The following is a 22,939-nucleotide window of genomic DNA, read 5'->3' as shown; positions in this document are numbered from 1 at the left end:
ACTGGCACGCGCTTGACAACAATTGTGAAACAATACGAGATTGTCGCAACGAAACGTCCCGAAAGACACTATTAGTTCAGCGTTCACAGACGTATATTGTTATAATGCGTTTATAGCTTGTACATTTGCTTAAGGAAAATAGCCTTAACATACACGTAGAGTGCTTTACAAAAACCAATAAATATCGCTGTGCGTTGTTTAAGAAATACCGCGGAGAACAGCGCCACCACGTGGTTAACAGAAAATGCTTTTTAAAAATTAAATGTTCTCAACATTTACAAACTTTATATTGTCTTTTTTCTTCTTCTGTTGAACAAAAAATCATATAATTATATTTTAAAGGAACACCCATAATGCGAAACATTTCTACAGAAGTCGGAGGCTTCCAGTCTCAAACATTTTTCAAAATATCTTAAGTGTTCAATTAAAGAAAAACTTGTTTGGAATAAGAATGAGTAAATGACAATCCCTTAAGGAGAATGACTAAAGCAAAACAAAATGTTTTCAATTACATTTCCTTTCCATATTGCATAAACAGGGTGTATATTATGCATGTTATATGTTGTTGTTTACATTATTAGTAGGGCTGCACGATATTGGAAAAATCTGATATTGAAATATAAAATTTTTCTGTGATATTGTCATATTAAGTTTCTTTGTCTTGTTTCTAGTTCAAATGTCTAAAAAATAAAATCTTAGACCAAGTAAAAATGTTTAGTTTTTACCGTCAGTAAAAAAAAAAAAAAAAGCTTGTTTTTAGCTTGTTTTAAGGAAATTATCTGCCTGTGGGGCAAGTAAAAAAATAATTATATTTTGACTAGAAACAAGATAAATTCTACATAAGAAATGTTTTTTTGCATAAATCATATAAATTTTATATAAATACAGTGATTAAAACAATTCAACAATTCTGTAGCTCCTGGTCAACTCTAATTCAGACTGGAGATTGCATATCTTTGCGATGTGACTACTGCGGATGCACACATAGCGATATCGATGCTGGAACGATATATTGTGCAGCCCTGATTAATAGTTTTACATATAAAATACTTGTACAGGAGACTCAAAAGCTTACCTTTTAGTGCTTTGTTACTATTTGGACCAAACTGTAAAATATTCAACCAAGTTTACAGTGAATTCATGGCTAATAATTGCATTACTTTCACTGTAAGCTACTGTATGTAAATTCAAAGTAAATTACTGAGGTAGTTCATAACAAATCTGTAAATATTTCTAAATATAAAAAAGTGCCTGTACTAGCATAAAAAGTTAACGTGTATTAATTTCTGTTTAATAAACTAAAAAGTGTTGGAATTCCTATAACTAACGTGCAAAAGATATAGCCCTTTTTTTACAGTAACTTGCTGTAATCTTGATGCCTGCCTTATTTTCAGTTAAATCCTGTAAAATGATTCAAATGTAATTTACTGTGAAAAAAAATTACAGTAACGTGAAATTCTAGGATTTTTTTTTACAGTGCAGGGTTACGACTCTAAGCCAAATATCATATTCCCTGACTTTTTTTTACTGAAGCAGAATGTCTGTTACTTATAATTAATGTAAGCTTGAATGTAATGCCACTATGAGAACAATTCATAATTTACTGAAAATGTATGCATGGCTGTGAATTCACCCTCTTCCATATTTGATAGTTTTACATTTAGTTTGTCATCTACTTTTTAACCCAATTTTTAAAGAGGTAATTTTAAAGCCAAAGGCATAAATAATACTCGCTACAACTCCTGTTTTTATGTTCCTATGACGGTTGGGTTTAGGGTTGGGGTCAGGGTAGGCATAAAAAAAATATAATGGTAACACTTTACAATAAGGCTCCTTAGTTAATGCCTTTACTAATATGAACAACACTTGTACAGCATTTATTAATCATAATTTAAGATTTACTAATGCATTATTAACATCCAAGTCCATGCTCGTTCACATTAGTTAATGCACCATTAGTTAACTTGAACTAACAATGAACAACTGTATTTTCATTAACTAACATGAACAAATACTGTAGTAAATGTATTGTTCATTGTTTGTTCATGTTAGTAAATGCATTAATTAACATTAACTAATGAACCTTATTGTAAAGTGTGACCAATACAATTTATTGGGTAATTTGATAGATGACATAAATAATACTCAGTAATGTAAAAACTGTAGTTGTACAGAGTATTATTAATGCTATCTATTAAACTACCCAATAAAGTGTATTTTCTAAAGCCTACCCCGACCCATACCATAAATCCAACCGTGACAGTAATGTAAAAACAGTAGCTGTACCGTGACAATTGGATTTAGGTTTGGGGTCGCGGTAGGCTTTAGAAAATACACTTTATTGGGTAAATTAATAGATAGCATAAATAATACTTGGTACAATTACTGTTTTTACATTACAGTGATGGTTGGGTTTAGAGTTGAGGTCGGGTTAGGTGTTAAAAATACACTTTATTGGGTAATTTAATAGATGGCATAAATAATACTCGGTACAACTACTGATTTATGTTACTGTGACAGTTGGGTTTAGGGTTAGACATAAAAAAAATATTCAATTTATTGTGTAATTTGATAGATAGCATAAATAATACTCAGTACAACTACAGTTTTTCCATTACTGAGTATTATTTATGCTATCTATTAAACTACCCAATAAAGTGTATTTTCTAAAGCCTACCATAAACCCAACCGTCACAGTAATGTAGAAACAGTAGTTGTACCATTACGGTTGGGGTCACGGTAGGCTTTAGAAAATACACTTTATTGGGTTATTTAATAGATAGCATAAATAATACTCGGTACAACTACTGTTTTTACATTACTGTGATGATTGGGTTTAGAGTTGAGGTCAGGATAGTAGGCGTTAAAAAATGCAATTTATTGGGTAATTTAATAGATAACAAATAATACTCGCTACAACTCCTGTTTTATGTTACTGTGACGGTTGGGTTTAGGGTTGGGGTTAGGGTAGGCATAAAAAAAAAAAACAGTTTATTGGGTATTTTGATAGATAGCATAAATACTACTTGGTACACCCCTTGTTTTTATATTACTGACAACTGGGTTTAGGGTTGGGGTCAGGGTAGGCATTAAAAAACATTTATTGGGTAATTTGATAGATGGCATAAATAATACTCGGTAATGTAAAAACTGTAGTTGTACAGAGTATTATTTATGCCATCTATTAAATTACCCAATAAAGTGTATTTTCTGAAGCCTACCCTGACCCAAACGTCACAGTAATGTAGAAACAGTAGTTGTACCATGACGGTTGGGATTGGAGTAAAGGCTTTGAAAATACACTTTATTGGGTAATTTAATAGATAGCATAAATAATATTCGCTACAACTACTGTTTTTACATTACTGTGATGGTTGGGTTTAGAGTGGAGGTCGGGGTAGTAGGCGTTAAAAAAAAATGCAATTTATTGGGTAATTTAATAGATAACAAAAAATACTCGCTACAACTCCTGTTTTTATGTTACTGTGATGGTTGGGTTTAGGGTTGGGGTTGACGTTAATAAAATTCAATAAATGGTAAATTTAATAAATAATTCTCGTTAACTTCCGGCTGCAACCGTATCCGATCCTGACTTTAAATGTGTGGAATAGACCGTTCCATAAAATTTTCATGAACACTGTGAAACAGTTTGACATCTTTCATTTGTTTTGATGCATTTCAAACTCTTCAAAACTCCATAAGCTTACAATTGGATTTTCAGTAAAGCACTAAAATATGCAGAAACAGATAACATTTTTATAAGCAATGCACTGAAATGGAACAAATAACTGTGAAAACGGCATTTTATTAACGTATTCACTGCTTGTTGGTCTACTTGGTTGTATTTTGAAAGTAACGGGAGATAACAATGCTTGTTCCGGTCTTCATTGTTACATACGGCTGTTCTAAAGCCAAAACTGAGAAATTAGGTGAACTTCATTCGATTCTGACCAGTCTCACAATCTCACTGGAATGTGATTTGAAATTTTCATGTGTTATCTACACCAAACAGCAAAGTCAGCAGTGCAAAGTCCAAGATTAAATGGTAGAATCTATTGACAAATCAAAAGCATGTCGCTTTAGTTCCTTTGCTAAATCAACAATTTGTGGAGCATTACACTAATTGCTTAACTCGACCAAATTACACAATACAGTGCAACAAACGCAATTCATGAACTTGTCTAAAATAAGGCATCAGATGAATGTCTTTGCTTGTGATCTTTTTCTAATGACCAACTTTTTTTTCTAGAAATCTGACGATGCTTCTACACAACACAAATGGAGAGACTGTAGACGTGGTTCCAAATGCATAGGACAGAATCAGCAAAAAACTGAGCCTTCAGAAAACTTTAAATACAACCCTGATTTCGTACTCAAGCTAAAATATTGGATTATCCCTCTCTGACCTGTCAAAATGATGTATGATTAGGCACTTGTAAAAAAATAAGTTACTTTTCTATCCCGCCCCCCACAGTTCTTATGTTTTCTTTGCAGGTATGGCTGGATCATGATTTTGGACTTGGGATTGCAGCATTAAGCAAAAAAAAAAAAAAGCCAGAAAGCAAATGGACCTCAGAATGCACAGGGAATAAAAAGACCCTCTTCAAAATCCCCCAAAGCCACATTTCCTTAAGCCGCTCAATAATGGCTTTGTAAAATACGGCATTCGACATCCTACAGGATCAAGAAGCAGGATAAGGAAGTTGCAAGTTTTTTTTTTTTCATTCTTTCTGATAAACAAGAGTGTAAAGGGAAAACACAGAGGAATGATGGGGCTGATTTGAGAAGCTGGGAATGCAGGAGGTTTATGATGACTTCTCCTTCCTCGCTCTGGGGGAATCTGCTCCGCTGGCTCCCACAGATCCATTCACACCATTGGCTGTGACGAACACAAATGAAGAGAAGCATTACAGGACGTGATTAACAGTTAATTTTATAGTCTGGATTTCTGATTATTTCATATTAGTCACTATATTTTAAAGCCATAAGCAACTCAGCTGAGGACACTTTCTTAAAAGGGACAGTTCACTCAAAACTGAAAAAAAAACTGCCAATTTACACATCCTTCACATATTCAAAACCCATTTGAGTTTCTTCTGTTGAACACACACACAAAAAAAAAAACATAATTTGAAGAAACCTGAAAACCTGTAACCACTGACTTCAATAGTATTTTAATTCCTCTGGAAGTAATTGGTTATTGGTTTTCAGCTTTCTTTAAACTACCTTCTCTTGTTGAAAAGAAACAAACGAATGTTTGGAACCACTCAAGAGTGAGTAAATACAATTGGGTTCATGAAGTAAAAACATTTGTTTTTTCCATGAAGAAATTGATTTAAGAATAATTAATAAGCCTTAAAAAAAAAAAAAAAAAAAAATCTTTGAGTCATGGTTTAGATAAGTGTCAGCTAAATTAATAAACAAATGGTAATAGCCGAATTTGCGCAGAAAAACTACATTACCCATGAAGCAGTGTCACAAATAAAGCAATCAAGCCCCTCTACATTCATGCTTAAATGTGTTTGTGCGTGTATACATTTGCATTTAATAAAGGTGCAGTATGTAAGTTTGACACCCAGTGGTTGAACTAGGTATCGCATCCCTGGTTCAAAACGCACAAAAGCAGGTTGAGAGCAACCAAAAGTTGATTTAAGTAGTGTTCTAAATAAAGACAACAGCATGCGATAGAAAGAATATATTAAAAGGAGTTTGTCCTAATAAACACCTGAAATGTATGTTTTAGGAAGGCTTCCATTTCTTGCAGCTGAACAAAAAACTGAAAAGTATCACCTCAGGTACACAACATGTGCTTTATTCAGTGTTAAATGCTAATCATGCGAGTTTGCATCGCATTTTACTTGACATTTATTGCCATACTACTGAAAGCAGCAGCAGATAGTTCACCCCAGATCTTGAAAATAAACCATTTGAAATTGGACTTTAGAACCGTGACTCACTATAAGTGATTTAGCATTTACATTTAATAATCTTAAAGAGGTTTAATATGTATTAATTCGATTATAAACCTTATTTCATTGGAGTGCAGTAAGTGCACTATTTTGTGCTTCTGAATGGCTATTTACATTTCGGTCATGTTGGGCCTGGTGCAAACAGCCCAATTGCTCATCACTGTAGATCTAGTCACATAGTGTGTTGTTAGGACACAGTGTTACAATGTAACCTGCTCACCTAATCTTTACGTTTGGAATGTTTATATTCATTGCTATTTAATAATATCATGTGGAACTCTGAATTTGTGTCTCATTTCGGAGGCTGCTACTGTCCACCGGAGGTCGCATTTTCATGATTCATTCAGTCATGAAGGCTGTTAAAAAGCAACCCGTTGCATTGGGGGGTTAAATGACCAAAACAAAGACAAACGTTCCGACACGAAATGCACATTTTCAAAGCAGAAAATCTGACTCTAGCATTGTTTTTTAGATAAACAAGAATGTTCACTCAGCATGTTTTTAAAATATCTGCAAACATATCATGGCATTGTTATGCTTTAGAAGAATCAAATACTTACATACAGCACCTTTTAGGAATACTCAGAGTAAGATTTTTGGGACCATCCATATTCATACATGCACATTCATGTGCCTCTTCTTGTATGTCACGCTGTGGTTTTTGACTGTTTTGTAACAAGTAGCCGTGTAATAAGTGATAGAAAGTACACGCAGGATGGTCGTTTCACAGAATAAAACCTTTCAGTCTTACACAACAGTCCTCTGCTGGACATCAGGGTGCCAATAAGCATGTTGGGTGATTAAAAACCTTCTGGATTTACTTTATCCCTAACTTAACAATTGGTTGCCAATTAATCGTAGCACTTTCAGTATAGAATAGATTAGAAAACAGACAATACTTTCCTATTTTTTGTGACAACTGCTTTGACCTTCTTAAAGTTAACATAATAATAAAAGTTAAGTTTCGCCCAACCATAAATACACTGCATTTATATTCATTAATATTTTGTGCTCTGCAAATATTCAAAAAGGATGTCAAAACGATACATGGGCAAAAAACAATGACTCATATTAAATGGCCATTTCAGCCACCCCCAACTGGAAAAGTGGAGTTGCATGTGGCGTTTCAATAAATGTGTGAACTGATCTAAAGTGTGCAATACTGACCTTTCTTTGATTTGCTCTTAGAGGAGGAGGATTTCTTCTTTAAGGTCTGTGTCTGTGCTTGTTCTCTCCATCGCCGCAACTGGAAGTTGATAAATTTCCACATCATAAAGGCTTGAGTGATGCATATGGCAGCCAGGACAGTCACCCTGAGAGAGACAGAACGTGATTACAAACAGCTCCAACTATAATAAAGCTAAAGGCAGTTGCTGCTTTTCTAATCTAAAACATTAAATCTATTTTAATCATTTCATTTTCAAATGTTAAGAAATAATATTTCTTATATAGTTTGTTGTTAAAAAATAGTTAATTAAAACAATTATTTGGAAATCATTTACAATCTTCAGTAATGAAGGGTTGAAGTGGATCAAAACCCTTTCAAAGTCGATCAAAACACCCATTCTTGTCTTAGGGGAATTTTGATAAATATTCTTGATCCACTTCAAACGTTGACTACTGTATACAACTTGCATTACATGTTTCTACTAATTTTAATCACTGTATACATCCATGTACTCATTTTAAAAATCACATGTGTTATAAATTATTTCATTACTTTTTCAAATGTTGGGTAATTTATTAAATATTAATAAATAATATTTTTTGTATTATACACAATTACATTTTTATATATACATTTTGTATTTATTGTATTTAGTATTTATAAAATGGTTAATTAAAATAACAATTTGGAAAAGTTTACAATCTACAGTCAATCAAAAAGTCAATCAAAACCCACTTCAAACGTTGACTACTGTATATAACTTGCATTACATGTTTCTACTCATTACATTACTGTGTACCTTTACTCATTTTAAAATCACATTTTTCATCTTTAATTTGTCTGTTTATTTTGTTTAATTAATGTATCAAAGGTTGGATAATTTATAAAAGATTAATACTTTTTTTGTATTATACAGTTTGTTGTATTGAACCATAAAATAGGCAAATAAAACATTTATTTGGAAATAATTTACTATCTACAGTAGTGAAGGTTTGAAGTGAATCAAAACCTTTCATCAAAGTCAATCAAAACATTGTCTTGGAATTCTACTAAACATCCAATTCAAATGTTGACTACTGTATATAACTTACATGACATTTTTCTACTCATTACATTACCATATACATTGTGGAACTCATTTTAATAGGGCTGGGCAATTAATCGAAAAGTAATTGAAATCGACATTCAGAACCTATAATCAATCAAATTTTTCTAGGCCGATTTTTTTTCTTTCTTCCAATTAGTTTCCCTACCGCGTGTGGAGTCATGTGACCCCACTCTGTTACTTTGAACTTCATTACCGATGGTTGAGATGCCTTGAGAAGGCATATTTTCCATTACATTGAAATTATTATTTAAATTAAAATATTTGTTTAGAGATGATGCAAGAAATGCAATGTTTAAGCTATTATTTACAGGACCTAAAAGAGTTATTTGCTTTAGAAGAGATACTGCCTATTTTTTACTTTTAAAATAAAAAACATTGAAAAAAAAGTGCAAGTTATTCATTTTCAACTATAAAAGTAAAAAAAGCGACTGTTGGTTTTAGACAATGTGTTTTCATTTCAGTCATGTTGATGTTCAATAAATATTCATTGATAGTAGGTAGTGTGTTTTCTTTAATTATTTTAAAATCAAGTAATGCACCCTTTTAAAAATCTCCAACTTGTGATATTTGTTTTGATATTTGAACAGACCTATGTTTTGATATCACATTTGTAAGTAATGGTTTCATTAATTTTTCAAATGTTGAATAATTTTTCGTACATTAATAAATAATATTTTTTGTCTTAAGATAATTCCTGATACACATTCTTGATCCTCTTCAAACATTGACTACTGTAAATAACTTGCATTACATTTCTCTACTCATTACATCTATTTACCCGTTTTTAAAACCGAAATTTTTATTTTTGTCTTTTTTTATTTCATTAATTTATCAAAATATTGGCTAATTCATTTATAAAACACTATAATTTTTTCAATAAAATTATTTCACTGTTATCCTTTTTGTTTTTAGTTGTTAATAAAATGTACCATTTAATGAAACAATTCATGCTTTCATTTACCCAATTCTCAAATGCTCATCTCCAAACACTTCCTGGCGCTCTCTATAGGCCCATGTTGAAAAAAACCTAGACGAATACCTTACCACTATCATCCTTTCTGTAGTTTTACATTCAAACCCTCAAAAACTAAATTGTGCAATGCATCCGTGAATCAGATTAAGCCTGAAAACGTAAATACCATAAAACCTGCACAGTGCAACCCATTCAAATTCAAGAATTTCCTGCTTCAAAGCTCTACAGGAATGAAAATAAGGCACTTGGCTTATGAGGCGCTAAAATTACTTCTTAAATGAAATGGCTTTAAAATATTTGCAGAATTGTTGTGAACCATTTCTTGGTTCATAGTATTGAAGTGCACTGAATAACACAAGTTGAAGATCGCCCTTCTTACCGCACAAACAAGACATTAAAGCTTCCCTCTGCAAGATTCAGACCCTGTTTCTCTGCTCCGGCAAGGCCAAAGCCCACAGTAAGGACAGACAGGGACAGAGTCAACAGCCGGCCCAGCACAAACAGAACAGCCCACACTGTAAACCTGTTAACATACACAAAACCCTTCATGATCATCAAGCATCCTTCTGCTTCAGTGCATGCACAGCGAAAACGTTACTAAAAGTGGTCATAATATGCTTTTTACACTTTAAAATCACGAATAAAGCCCAAACCACATGAAGTTACTCTTAATATCAGTAACATATAGTGATGCACAGTAAAATGAAGCATTTATCCTTTAATATGACCACAGATATAATGTTATAATCAGTCTGATAAGAAAAAAATATTTTCAGTCAATAAATTAGGAAGTATTTCTCAAGCTGGTGCACTTGAGATGTATGCTGCTGGCTGTGAGTTTGATTGGCCTATTCTACATGATATAATGAGTCGCACACAGCTCACATTGACTTTAGAAGAGTCTATATGTTAGACAGACTTCATTGGTTCAATTGTTATAATATGAAGTGAGATGGAAAGAGGAAGAAATATTAATTGCCATATCAGCTTCTCTGGCTATTTCATGGCAAAACCAGAACATTTTATAAATATAACTGTCACACTTTATTTTTGATGGTCCGTTTGTTGAATTTAAGTTACATTGCATCTACGTGCCAACTAATTCTCAGATTAAAAGTAAACTGTTAGATTAGGGTTAGTTTAAGTTGACGTGTACTTGCAAAGTTTCTTATAGTCAGTTATATATCAGTATCAACAGATATTAAGAAGACAGTCTACTAATACCCAAATGCACAATCAATAAAAAATAATAATAATAATAATAAATTATAATTAAAAAAGACATCAATAAGCACTAAATAATACATAATATAAAATACTTAAAATATATATAAAAAAATAAAAACCTAAAACAGTTTAAAAATTACTTTTGATAAAAATTGGAAGGGTTTTGGAAGGATTCACATTTGAAAATATTTCATTTAAGGTCTCTCCAGATATAAATCATTACCTGATAACATTAAAAAAATAGGGCATTCCACAAGTTTATGTTCAACAGTTTGGTTTCTGTTGCAATTTTAACATTTTGGGGGAGTTTCTTCTAAATGTCCATGAGCAGAGTTTCTACAGGTTTCAACAAGTCAAATCTAAGACTTTATAAATGAAATTATAAGTTAAATTTAAGACTTATACATGGCTAAACCCTAAGGACTTTTGATAACGGCCCAACAGATTTATTTATTTATTTTTCAGCCACATATTTTAAATGTCAAAACAAGAAAACTCTAGTTGTATACACATTTTTCAACATACATTTAGCTTTTTTTAATGAGAAGTTTAACATTGCTAAAAGCATATTACATGAATAATCAAAAACATATACAGTATTTGTTGGTTGAAATTGATTCAGTATAACTAATGTGTCAACCTAATGCGTTTCTGTTATAAAAACTTAAGTTTCATGTCTATTTACAAACATTGTCCACTTACCCTTCTGTAAACGTTTTTTGTGTAAATGGAAGATCATGTAAAGAGATATGTTACTCTGTTATTATCATCATGAGTAAATGTGTACCTGTTTTTAGGTTAGAAATTTTAATTTGGAGAATTTGCTGCATCTCTTTGCAATAAACTTAAAACAAAAAAATTGAGACGGATTGTTGGTGATTGGATGGATCTCGGCCGATTGGGTAGCTTTCCCTGAAGTGAGGAAATTTAAGACTGATTAAAGTTATTGAAGACCTACAACTCAATATTTCAGCGAATTTAAGACTTTAAGGCCTAAAATGTTGTTTTGAAAATTTAAGACATTAAGACTTCACGGACACCCTGATGAGTGAGGTCTTTTATCCGATATGGCATCTTGTGTAAATCTCATTATGTATTGAGTTTTTTTTTTTTTTTAAAAAGTTCAACTTCCCATTACTGGCTGGATTTCAGAAAGTTTATTCTTTCTCTTTTTCTCTTAGCACTGATCCCATTCTGCTTTAGTGATGGGAAGTTAGGATAATTTAACTGACCCTTTTCAGACCTTTGAGTCTCGCTCATTGAGATGAACAAATCTTTTTCTGGCTCTGACTGCACACGATTGGCTTCGGACTTTCAAATGATGAATGAATGACTCAAACCCGACAGAAGACTCGAAAAAGGACAAATGTGTGCGTGCGCAAATGAACATATCACTCCCTGAGAGGACTCATCATTCTTGAGTCATACACAAGATTAGTTAAAAAAAAAAATGACCCATCACTATTCTGCTGTCCATTTGCTAAGAATACAGCCTTTTATTAGTGTTATAATATGAAGCTCCAGGAACACTTTTGTGCACAAAAAAAAAAAAAAAATTGTTTTGTCTTCTCTTCTTAACACACAGAAATGTTTGTGTTTTTATGCTAGAGCAACCAAGCCTGTAAAAATGCCATCCTTTTCTGGACATTTAGTCAGAAGCAGTAACTAATTTGCATTAAAGGGACATACACGAAAATTATGTATTTTTGGCTGCAGCTGAAAAAAACAAAAACAAAAGCATAGCACTCTTTAACTGGACTTATCTGTCCAATGATTTGACACTCACCCGCTCTGCCTTTCCTCATTGCTGAAGTAAATGAGTCTGGACACATGGAAGATGAGCTCAACAAAGTAATGTAGAACCAGCAAAACCAAGCCCAATCGGTTCAGACTGAAAACACATTGGTTACACATTGGTTACATTACATAATTGGTTTAAACATGAGCAAATCCGCAAGTGCCTGTAAATAGAAATGTTTTTTGATTTATTTCCATTTCACTTTGTACAATTTCTTTTAAATTCCTTTTTTTTACACTTTAAGTGAAGGTCTAAGAGATTTTCAAAGTAAATTATATATTTTTAAAAATATATTTAGTAAAAAAAAAATTCAGTTAAAAAAAAAAACTTCAAAATTCACCTTTAACTATATAGTTTAATATAAAGTCCTAAAACTTTTTTTTTTTTCAGCAATTAGTGTTGAATATATTTTCGAATGTCAAAAATATATTCAACACTCGAAAATATATTCAACACTAATTGAATAAATCACTAGTTGTCATCGACCATGTTACGTTTTTTGACTTCCTTAACAAAAATGAAACATCATATCGATTGCAATTATTTTTACGTATCTCAGTAAAAAGCTCAATACTCTAAAATATCACAAAATTATTATTATTTTTTTAAATACATTTTAAATGTGATTTTATTCCTGTGCTGGCAAAGCTGGACTTTCAGCATCACTTCTCCAGTCCACAGGATGCAATAAGCATCTGAAAATATCTCCACTATATACAAGCAGTGTTCCTTTTCTTCTTTGAGGACTTAAAATCTTCATAAATCAAAAAACAAAGTCATACGAGCAGAAATCAGAAAACAGTAAGACAACCATAACGGGCTTGTTGACAATATCCATTTTCAAAATCCACGTTCGAGTGAGCATGTGTAATTGATGTTCTCCTACAAAATGTGACCCTGACAACTGTTTATGGTGATTAATAAACATAACAAATCAATTGCTTACTTCAGAGCGTAGGCTCCAGCGATGTGTACCAAGTAAAGGCTTATATAAACAAGCTGGCGAGGAATGTCTTCCTGAAAAGGGGACAAAACAAAATAAAAAAAAAATCAATATGTAATAAAATATCTTATTAAACATCTCAAAATGTTTATACACTGTGTATACACAATTCTTAACCTGATTATGAACAGCCATTGCATGATTAAAATTTTTATATTATTTATAAAATATCTAAATTTATTTTTATAAAATAAATAAAAATATTATTTTTATATATATATATATATATATATATATATATATACAAACTATACATTGTAAATGTGTTATTTTTATAGTAGTGACAATAAACAATTGTGTAGTGACAATTTTGTAGTGACAATTTATTCATTTGTGACAAAAAATAAAAATACTAATACACCTGGAGTTGTAGCCCTTTCTATGAAAAGCCAATTCAATCACATAAACATCAGCCCCCAAAAAACCCTCTTTTTATGAGTGATTTAAACTAAATATTTGGAACAGAAGACCCATGGCTTTTAGTTAATTTAATTTTAGGGTGAACCTAATTTTAATTTATATATTTTTTTAGTAATGAGAGTGTATGGATGTTTCCTAGTGATGGGTTGCAGCTGGAAGGGCATCCGCTGCATTAAAACATGTGCTGGATAAGTTGCCGGTTCATTCCGCTGTGGCGACCCCAGATTAATAAAAGGTACTAAGCTGAAAAGAAAATGAATGAATGAATTAATGAATAAGTGAATATCTTTAAAAAGAGAAATTAGGATTATATTCAAAAGCGTTCCAGAATTAGATTCATTTAAATTGAGCAAGCCTAGACTCAAAAATGGGCAACGATGTAATGAACTTAGTGCACATGGTCGCATAAATGTTAATTATTTTTTTCCAGGGTTTCTGCACGCTTCACTCAGTTAAATTTAAGACATTAAGGCCACTGTGAATGAAATTTTAGACTTATAAAGTGCTTAATGCTAGGGAATTTATCAAATGGTTCAGGAAGAATAGATTTTTGTTTTCCTTAATAAAAAGTATTATAATTTACTACATTTAGTAATCTAAAATATTTTTTAAAAAATTTAAAAAAAAATGTATTGTATGTTTCTTAGCTAAATATTTTAAATATTGTGCAAAAACAAGCACTGCTTATATTCATACACTTTTTTTTCAACATAAACTTTACAATAAATAATGAACAAATGTTTTAAGAGTTTTTAAAAACTATAATAAACTAAATCTTTGCACAACAATCCGTCTAGGTGGGCGTCCTCAGCAGTAAATACAATAACATTTGTTTAAAAGTGCTCCATGTGTCGACGCAATAGCCTAGTGGTGCCATATGGTGCTGTAGCATGTCAGGGCGTCCCAAGTTCGAATCCCGACTCAAGGACAATGACATTTCCCTACCCTATTTAAGATTTAAGACATTAAGACTTTAAGAACCCGCGGAGACGTTTTCTTTAAAGGGATAGGTACGGTCTTCATTTACTTTTCACTACACTTGCTCCAAAATGATTTGAGATTCTTTCTTCTGTTGAACAAAAGCAGATATTTTAAAGAAAGCTGAAAAACCTATTGCATTTGCTTTCCTACCAAGTATGCCAACGGTTACAGGTTTTTTTCGTTTTCTTCAACATACCTGCTTTTGAAAGCCATTGGTCTTCTGTGTACCAAATAATTTAGACTGGTTCCAGATAAGTGAAAAGTAAATTTTAATTTTGGGTAAACTATTCCTTTAAGTCAGCTTAAGCATAAATTAAGGAATAGCCAAATTAAGGTTTAGCCAAGAATGTAAATGTATCAACTCATTTTCTGTTGCTTTACTGAAGTGCGCATGTGTGAGGAGGCAAATTTAAGACAGAGCAAATGTTCTGTAATAAGGAAGGAGGAAATATACCACAAACAAAGGCACTTTCTTGATCCAAAGAATTACAAAAATGTGTTGTCATCTTGTGCGGCAGAAGTAAATGTTTAACAGTGAAAATGCTGCATCTTGAGAGGATCGTATACACAAGCTGTTTAGTTTTTAATCGTTAATTAATTGGCTAATTCACCCAAAAAATAAAATAACAGTTTTCAGTCCCAGAAATGCAGTTATGTAAACGCAAAAAAAAAAAAAAAAAAGCAAAAACGCATAAAAGTTTCCTATTTTTGGCTGAAAATCTTGTGTGAACAGTTCTTAATTGTCTTTGAAAGCTACCAGCACCAAATTAACTGATTTATCAATAAACTTTAACGCGTTGCTGGGTTATGCATTTGCATGTAAACCCAAAAAATGGGTTATTTCAATTAGCCGATTAGATTTTTTTTTAAATCAGCATATTGATGTCCTAAAATGGCTCCAGCAGGTATCTATTGTCATGTCTTCTCTGAATTTCAGTGAAGTAAAAGGTTTCGTAAACACAGAAGCCTCTGGAGAAGGAAGCTGGTCTCGTCACAATAACAGGATGCATGAATATTGTCTTCAGTGAATGTTGCACATCCATGTTTACTTACTTTCTTGGCCTTCTGAAAGTATAGTTCTGGGATTGCATGAAGCCAGTAGCCGAGCTGACAGATGTAGTAGAACTTCATCTGGAACCTAAAACAAAAGCAAGGAGCTTCTTAAGCATCTTCTCAACTTGCGGAAAAAAAGGCATCAATAATAATTACATTTGCAAGCTGTGTGTTAAACATACAGTAGGTCGGCAAAAGCCAGAAAAGAGAGCTGAAGGTAGACTAATGCAGGATAATTTAATCAGAAGCCTTGAGACTGCTCTTACACAGTCTCCTCCATGAGAATCAGATCAGTTTACAAAAGAAGATGCAAGTTGATCACTCACACAGTCAATCTGCAAAGGTGACGTGTGATGGAATATGAACCTTAATTATTTCACAACCCACACTGAAAACCACCACCTTTCCCTTTATTAAATCACAGTTAGGGCTGGACAAAATTGGAAGAAAATGACATTGAAATATATTTTATTATAAATAAAAATAAACTATTTCACCAGATGACTTAAGTTACATTTATCTATAATTCATTATACTAGAGAGAATGTGGTGTTTTTTTATATAAAATCTAAAAACTGCTTTTTATTCTGAACACACAAAATGAAAATAATAAAATAACAATAGTACAATAAGAAGAAACTGATTACAAATCTCACGGTTTGGATTACATTGTGTTTTTTAGTCACGGATCAGACCATTTTTCGGATCAGCCAAAAAGGGGAGGAGACAAATGTAATTTGCTTCCATTCATTACAAAAACTACAATACCTAGAACATGTAATTTTATAAATGAAATCAACTGAATAAAAATAAATTGTAAATAAAATATTCAGTACTGTGTAAAATTCACTGTTACTACTGTTGCTGATGAAGGTAAAATATATAAATCTAACATTATCATTTGTACAACCCATGTTTATTTTTAGCCTCATTTTCAATAAATGATTCAGTCATTTACAACTTCATGTTTAGTTGCTACATGGATCATTTTGTAAGAATTTTTCAGTGGCATATTTTCGATGGCTGGTTGTCGCCACCTATTGGTTACATAAACATAATTGCTGCCTACAACTTTCATATTTGAGCAAAGTTAAATGCATATGATGGTGATTTTAATCTTTACCATAAACATTAGTGGTTTTTACTAAACTATAAACTTATCCCAGTACTACTGTGTTATTTGACTGTTTGCAAACTAAAGACTAAATCTCTTTCTTGATTTTTGCGTTTTTCAAACACAGATTTAAATGCAGCGACTCAAAGGATTAATAAACATATGCAACTCATCATCATTTAGAATTTATGTTGCATGGTTGTTGAGATCCTGATCTTTTAATGATTAATCAAGCAGCTAGCACTGAATGCATTAAAGCAGGCTAAACAAGTAGTGACAGAAAACACCTTTAATAACCTAAGAAACCCTCCACATCCCAAATAACTTTATCCATCATTATTATATTTTACAGGAAAGCCTAAATGCTTTTATACTTGCGATTTGAATGATGCGAGAGGTTATCGCTCTCTGCGATCGTTACAAATTTAGTAAAGAATTTTTTATATTTTTTTTAAATGTATAAATCCGCAGGTCACGTGTGTTCCGAACCATGTGTTGTTATCTGTACGAATCATGGCTCAACAGTGACCCATTACACCCCTAATAATAATTAAAGTACTTCTTCAAAGTATTAATTGAATGTGTAACTTTGTAGTTCCTTATAATTGTGTGAAATTTAAAATTAAAATCAATCTTGAGCCTTTGTTGTAAAAAAAAAAACTAAAATTTTGTAAAAACTTACACGTTTCTTAAATATTTCTTTTTTTTTTTTTTTTAAGTATCGCTGACCACATTCACACTTTTTTGAATTCAATAAAAATAATTAAAATGATTTTGTGATTCTTACAAATATTAAAACTAAATTTTTAATAGCACTATTGTGGAGTAAAAAAATGTTTTCATGTAAACTTACAATAATGTTTTATATTTTTATTATATTTTTACCTCATCATTTTTGAACAGCAACCTAACAAATGTTTATTTTGATGCCGACAAGGGAAAGAAATTGCAAAACATCCAAAAAAAAAAAAAAAAAGCACCAAAAAAAATTTAAATTGCAAGACGGCCTATATACACATAAATAGGACAAACAATATTGAGAGTGGAAAGAAAGTCCAAATTTGAACAATTTTTAAATATAATTTACTTCAATTAGTCTCAAATATTTAAATAAAATCACAACCTGCAGGCTTTGACACTCATACTAAACTTTTTTTTATAATCTAAACTGTACATTTCCCAACAGGACAGACAGTGATACTTACTGCATTAGGGTGTGTGGGTAACCGTCCCACAGGCTGACAGGGTTGGACAGGAGGTTTTCCTTCAGAGGGAGCAGAATAAGTCAAATTAATCTTTTTACATTCTGCTAGAAATACAAACCAGCCCACAAGGCGTATTAACACAAAGCACTTACAGAAACAAGAATGCTGGCTCCCCACAGGCAGGAGAAGAGGTAGAAGGCACTCAGCTGACCCGACTCATTGAACTTGCTGTGCTTGGTTTTAGAGAAGTGCATCTTCCTGTTGATTTTCTGAACCGGAACGTATTTGAATTAATTGCAAATGAAAAGCATGTATTAGTATTAACAGTGCTGCACCACAATGCAACTGACATGCTCATTTGTGCACTAATACCCTTTTGCTTTACATAGGAGCTTGTTCCTGCCATTAGATAAATAAGAAAAGCTGATTTGGCATGTTTTAGCTTACAATTTAAAGTGTTAATTAACATTGTGCATTCAGATTTATGGATTTGTTCTTCAGAATCTGACTATGTCACTTACTGACTCCCAATATAAAAATAAATTCTCATGATTTTAAGTTTATTATTTTTAATTCTGCAAAAGAACCAACAACAACAGCAACACAAACTGTGAATCACAAAAGAGCCCACAAAAATTGCAAGAGTGAGATATAAAGTTAGTATTCTGAACCAAATCAGAGATACAAAAAAAGAAATAATTGCTAGATATAAACTCAAAATTGGCAAATATAAATGGTTACACTTTAGCTTAAGGTGCCCTTGTTACTACTAATTTAACTATGGAGTAATATTAATTAATTTCATGTACTTACCATATAATTAGCATAAGAATGAGAGTCAGGTTTAGGGTTAGCTGAATGTTATTATGCATCATTAATAGTGATTACTATATTAAGTACATGGAGGGTGTAACAACTGGAAACATTAAAATAAATGTGTGTGAATGATATCATATAAAGAACCAAAATTAGAATTCTAAAGGGGGGAAAGTTAAGCACAGCAAAAAAAAACTCAAAATAAAATAAAATTTAAACCAAAATCAGAATGAGACATTTAAAACTGTTGTAATTGTGGGAAAGCTGTGAGAATCAAATTCAGATTTGAGATGGCATTAAAACGTTCAATTGCAAGAATTATGAGAAGAAGAAAAAAATGTATTAAGATATATAATCCTGGAATGGTGAGAAACTTGCAATTTTGAGAAATGCATTTAATTAAGAAACGCAAACTAAGTTGTGTGTAATTGCAATTCACATTTAAATGTATCATTCTGTGTCAGAAACCAGCTTCAGTGCAGTAGTTTCAGCTATACTTCATTTAGTGTGGGATACATTGAACCAGAAAGACATACTTACATCCAGCACATATTCTTGAATAATGGCGTGCATGATAATGGCCACCAACATGTAGAAGAAAATGGTGGCCACATCTTTCAGACCATAATGAAAGTAATTCACTGTCGCTTCCTCTGGACCTCCTGAAATACACAAGACAGTCGCAAGTTCATCCCAAAATTACCTTAATGCTATTGTTATTGGTAACTATTGTTAGCTTTTTGATCAAGTATAAACAGAACAAAATTTTCTTATTTGTTTAGTAAATAATTACATTTATGAATTGATAATGACACAGGCCACACAGCTGATCTTTTAACATATTATACGACCCTCCTTTGTAGTTTAGCATAATTCTGAATGAATAAAAGCAGAACATCTTGATTAAACAAACAAATGTGTCATCTGATAAATCGGTACAGTGACGAGCAGGAATGGGACGACAAGCGTTTAAGGTATGTCGTGGTTTGGAAAAGTCAGTTTTAAAACCACCAAAATTTTCTGTAATACCGTTCCTAAGATATGTGTAAGTTTTTTTATTAATGTTTTTAATAAAAAAAGATCTCCAAAGATGCCGTTTTAAATGGTAAAGAAATCTGTGCTTTTGAAACCATTTAAGACAGCAGAAGTTAATGATTCATTTGAATGATTTATTATTTAGCCTGACATGTTCACTGCTCCAAAATATTTTAAAAGTTCCTCAAAATAAAATTGATTTTGTTCAAAGGGGGTAAAGTTTTAGTTTTTTTACCCAGACATTTAATAAGAATATATTTTAGAGCTGTAATCACAATACCATGACACCGTGATATTTTTATCCAAGGTTATCATACCATTAGAAACTTATACCGGCCCATGTCAAGTGACAAGGGTTTTGAAAAACAATGCATACTGATTAACTTGGTGTTTCAAATGCTACAATAGAAATAACAACCTACCAGAAAGCATTAAAGCAAACATCTTATTCCCAACATGCTTACCATTTGCTGGAATCGTGACGTTGTATTGCACAGTTATGAACAGAACCGCTACCTTTGATGTAATCTATGTGGAAAGAAATAGAAAGTCAATACACAAACAAATAAAGCAAAATCATCCCAAAATAAAAACATCTGTAATTAAAGCATCACAAATAAAAACACTAATAAGTAAAAATCAACACCTCACTGCAAAATGAAAGACCCATAATTCTGATGAGAATTAAAATACACTACCGGTCAAAAGAGTGGGGTCAGTAGGATTTTAAGATGTTTATAATAAGCTTATCCTGCTCACCAAGGCTGCATTTATTCAGTCAAAAATACAGTACAAATAGTAAAATGTTATTGCATTGTAAAATAACTGTTCAAAAGTAGTGTTTAATTTAATCCAATGATTTTAATAATGAAATTTCAGCTTCATTACTCCAGTCTTCAGTCACATGATCCTTCAGAAACCACTCGAATATTGATTATTATTTTTAATTGTAATAGTAATAAAAGCAATAATGACTGGAGTCTCTTTTTGAAAGGTACAATTTTGTACCTAAAAGGTCCATATTATTACCTCAAGGGTACATATTAGTACCTAAAAGGTACAAGAGCGTTCCTCTTAAAATGTTAGGTACTTTTACACTTTTGAGGTACCAATATGGACCCTTCAGGGACAAACGTGTAGCTTTTGATAAGGTACCACCGCAGTGACAGCTCGCGTACCTTTTTTTTTTTTTTGAGAGTGCAGAATAATAAAAAATAAAAAATACCTGACCCCAAACTTTTAACTGGTAGTGGATACCAGGAAGTATATCAACTTCAACGTTTGATATTTAAGGTACACAAACTATTGTTAAACAAAATGGCATTTTATAGGGTGTCTGATGTTCTGTAAATCATTGCCAAAAATAATTACAGTGAGACTATACAGGCTTGTAACTTATTCGAGTGAGTTAACTTGCAAATTTAAAAAATGGCATGGATTTCGTGTGTTAAGTGTAAATCGGATGTGCAATACAAAAATACAGTAATTTCAATAGGGGATGAATCAAGCACCAAATCTGTTAATGTGATGTAAACTCCACTTCCCACGATGCACCACAGCACAAGCGCTGATATTCAGCAAACAATCGTTCAAATCTAACGGTTTAGTAAACTCGCGTTGCAAACTGATGCGCAAACTGGAAAAATAGTCAACTTTGTTACAAAATACACATTTTGGTAGCCAAAAATCGTGATTCTCGTTATGCAGTGCACCGATGACAGCGCTCAGTCATTCTCCGATTGCCACGTAACACTTCATTTGCGCGTAAAAGTATCAGTGCAACTACATTGTTACGTAATCATTTTAGTAATCATTTCTGAAATTCCGTTCAGCACTATATCTTACAGAACAAAATTACGCGCGTGCTTTTTTTTATTATCTCGCGGGTTTTAAAGTTCCCTAAATGGGCATTCATATCGCTCTCTCTCGCTCTCTCTCTCTTCTCGTGCATCACGTCCACTGAATCAAAAGCATTTCAATGGAATAACCAATTAGCACATTAGTGGTAGAGTAAATACTAATAACTTAAGTATACGATTCCGAATCATGCAACTTATTCTAAAAGCCTTCATTTTACGTTGCAAAACCAAAAAGTAACAGTTTAATCTGCAGTTAAAGGAAGTGAAAGAAACGAGATGCGTCCACACACTGACACAACATCAAACAAGATTCGTTAGATTTAATACAAAGAATAACAAAACATAAACACTGAGTTGACTCTGAGCTGCTCTTTCGTGTGTAAAAGTGAGTGAATTTGGTAAAAGTGTGCTCTTACCTCAAACATAAGACCCAGGAGAAACACCATAGCGACACAGGACACAATATCCGCGTGGTTCTGGATTACAAACTCATGGCTGAGCACCGGCGGGTTCTTGTTGGTCTTTTTTCGGATGCCCATCTTGGTGGATGTTGAGAGAACTTTTGGTGAGTGTGAGTGAGGAACACGTCTTCACTATTGTTATCTGGCAGGCACGTCAGTCTTAACGCCTACTTCTGTATTTCTTCTTCCATCCTTTTTCAAATATTAATGCAGTTTGCAGGGTGACGAGAGACACGCCATCTGTCGGACTGGAGAAAATGCATAACAGACTCGGTGCACTTGTCTGGCATTAAACATGTCAAAGATCCCTGTTTTTAACATCCAATGTATTTTTTTAATATTGATTGATTAGACAAGTTAATATCAGACTTTGTGAATATTGTTTTCCTACTTGCTAAATATCATATACACAGCTGTAAGTGTCCTACATGCTTTGAACATTCCCAAAACAAACTTAAACTCTATTACTCCTCACTGAAATTACTTAAAAATTGTTGTGTCCAAAAAATATCATCGGACATTCATAAATTTCTTGTATTTTGAGCTTTATTTGTTTATTTATTTTATTTTAGAGTGTCACAGTGGCGCAGTGGGTAACACAATCACCCCACAGCAAGAAGGTTGCTGGTTTAAGCCTCGGCTGGGCCAGTTGGCATTTCTGTGTGGAGTTTGCATGTTCTCCCCGTGTTTGCATGGGTTTCCTCCAGGTGCTACGGTTTTCCCCACAAGCCCAAAGACATGCGCTATAG

The 22,939-nt window shown here is 32.5% G+C and overlaps 1 protein-coding gene across 1 annotated transcript; it reads right to left on the bottom strand.

The window, feature by feature from the left end:
- Window positions 1–3,785: 3,785 nt before the first annotated feature.
- tram1 (translocation associated membrane protein 1) lies at window positions 3,786–22,372 on the bottom strand. Its single transcript, XM_056450930.1, has 11 exons — window positions 22,146–22,372; window positions 20,335–20,398; window positions 19,376–19,497; window positions 18,172–18,288; window positions 18,020–18,078; window positions 15,701–15,785; window positions 13,190–13,260; window positions 12,232–12,336; window positions 9,598–9,741; window positions 7,137–7,282; window positions 3,786–4,879 (listed from the first exon to the last, which is right to left on the bottom strand). Exons 1-11 carry the CDS (start codon window positions 22,266–22,268, stop codon window positions 4,806–4,808), a joined length of 1,110 nt encoding a protein of 369 aa, XP_056306905.1. The 5' UTR covers window positions 22,269–22,372; the 3' UTR covers window positions 3,786–4,805.
- Window positions 22,373–22,939: the final 567 nt, after the last annotated feature.

This window comes from Danio aesculapii, chromosome 24, assembly GCF_903798145.1.
Source record: "Danio aesculapii chromosome 24, fDanAes4.1, whole genome shotgun sequence".
NCBI classification, from domain to species: Eukaryota; Metazoa; Chordata; class Actinopteri; order Cypriniformes; family Danionidae; genus Danio; species Danio aesculapii.
Note: the sequence above shows the minus strand (reverse complement) of the source record. Positions and strands in the feature narration are given on the sequence as shown.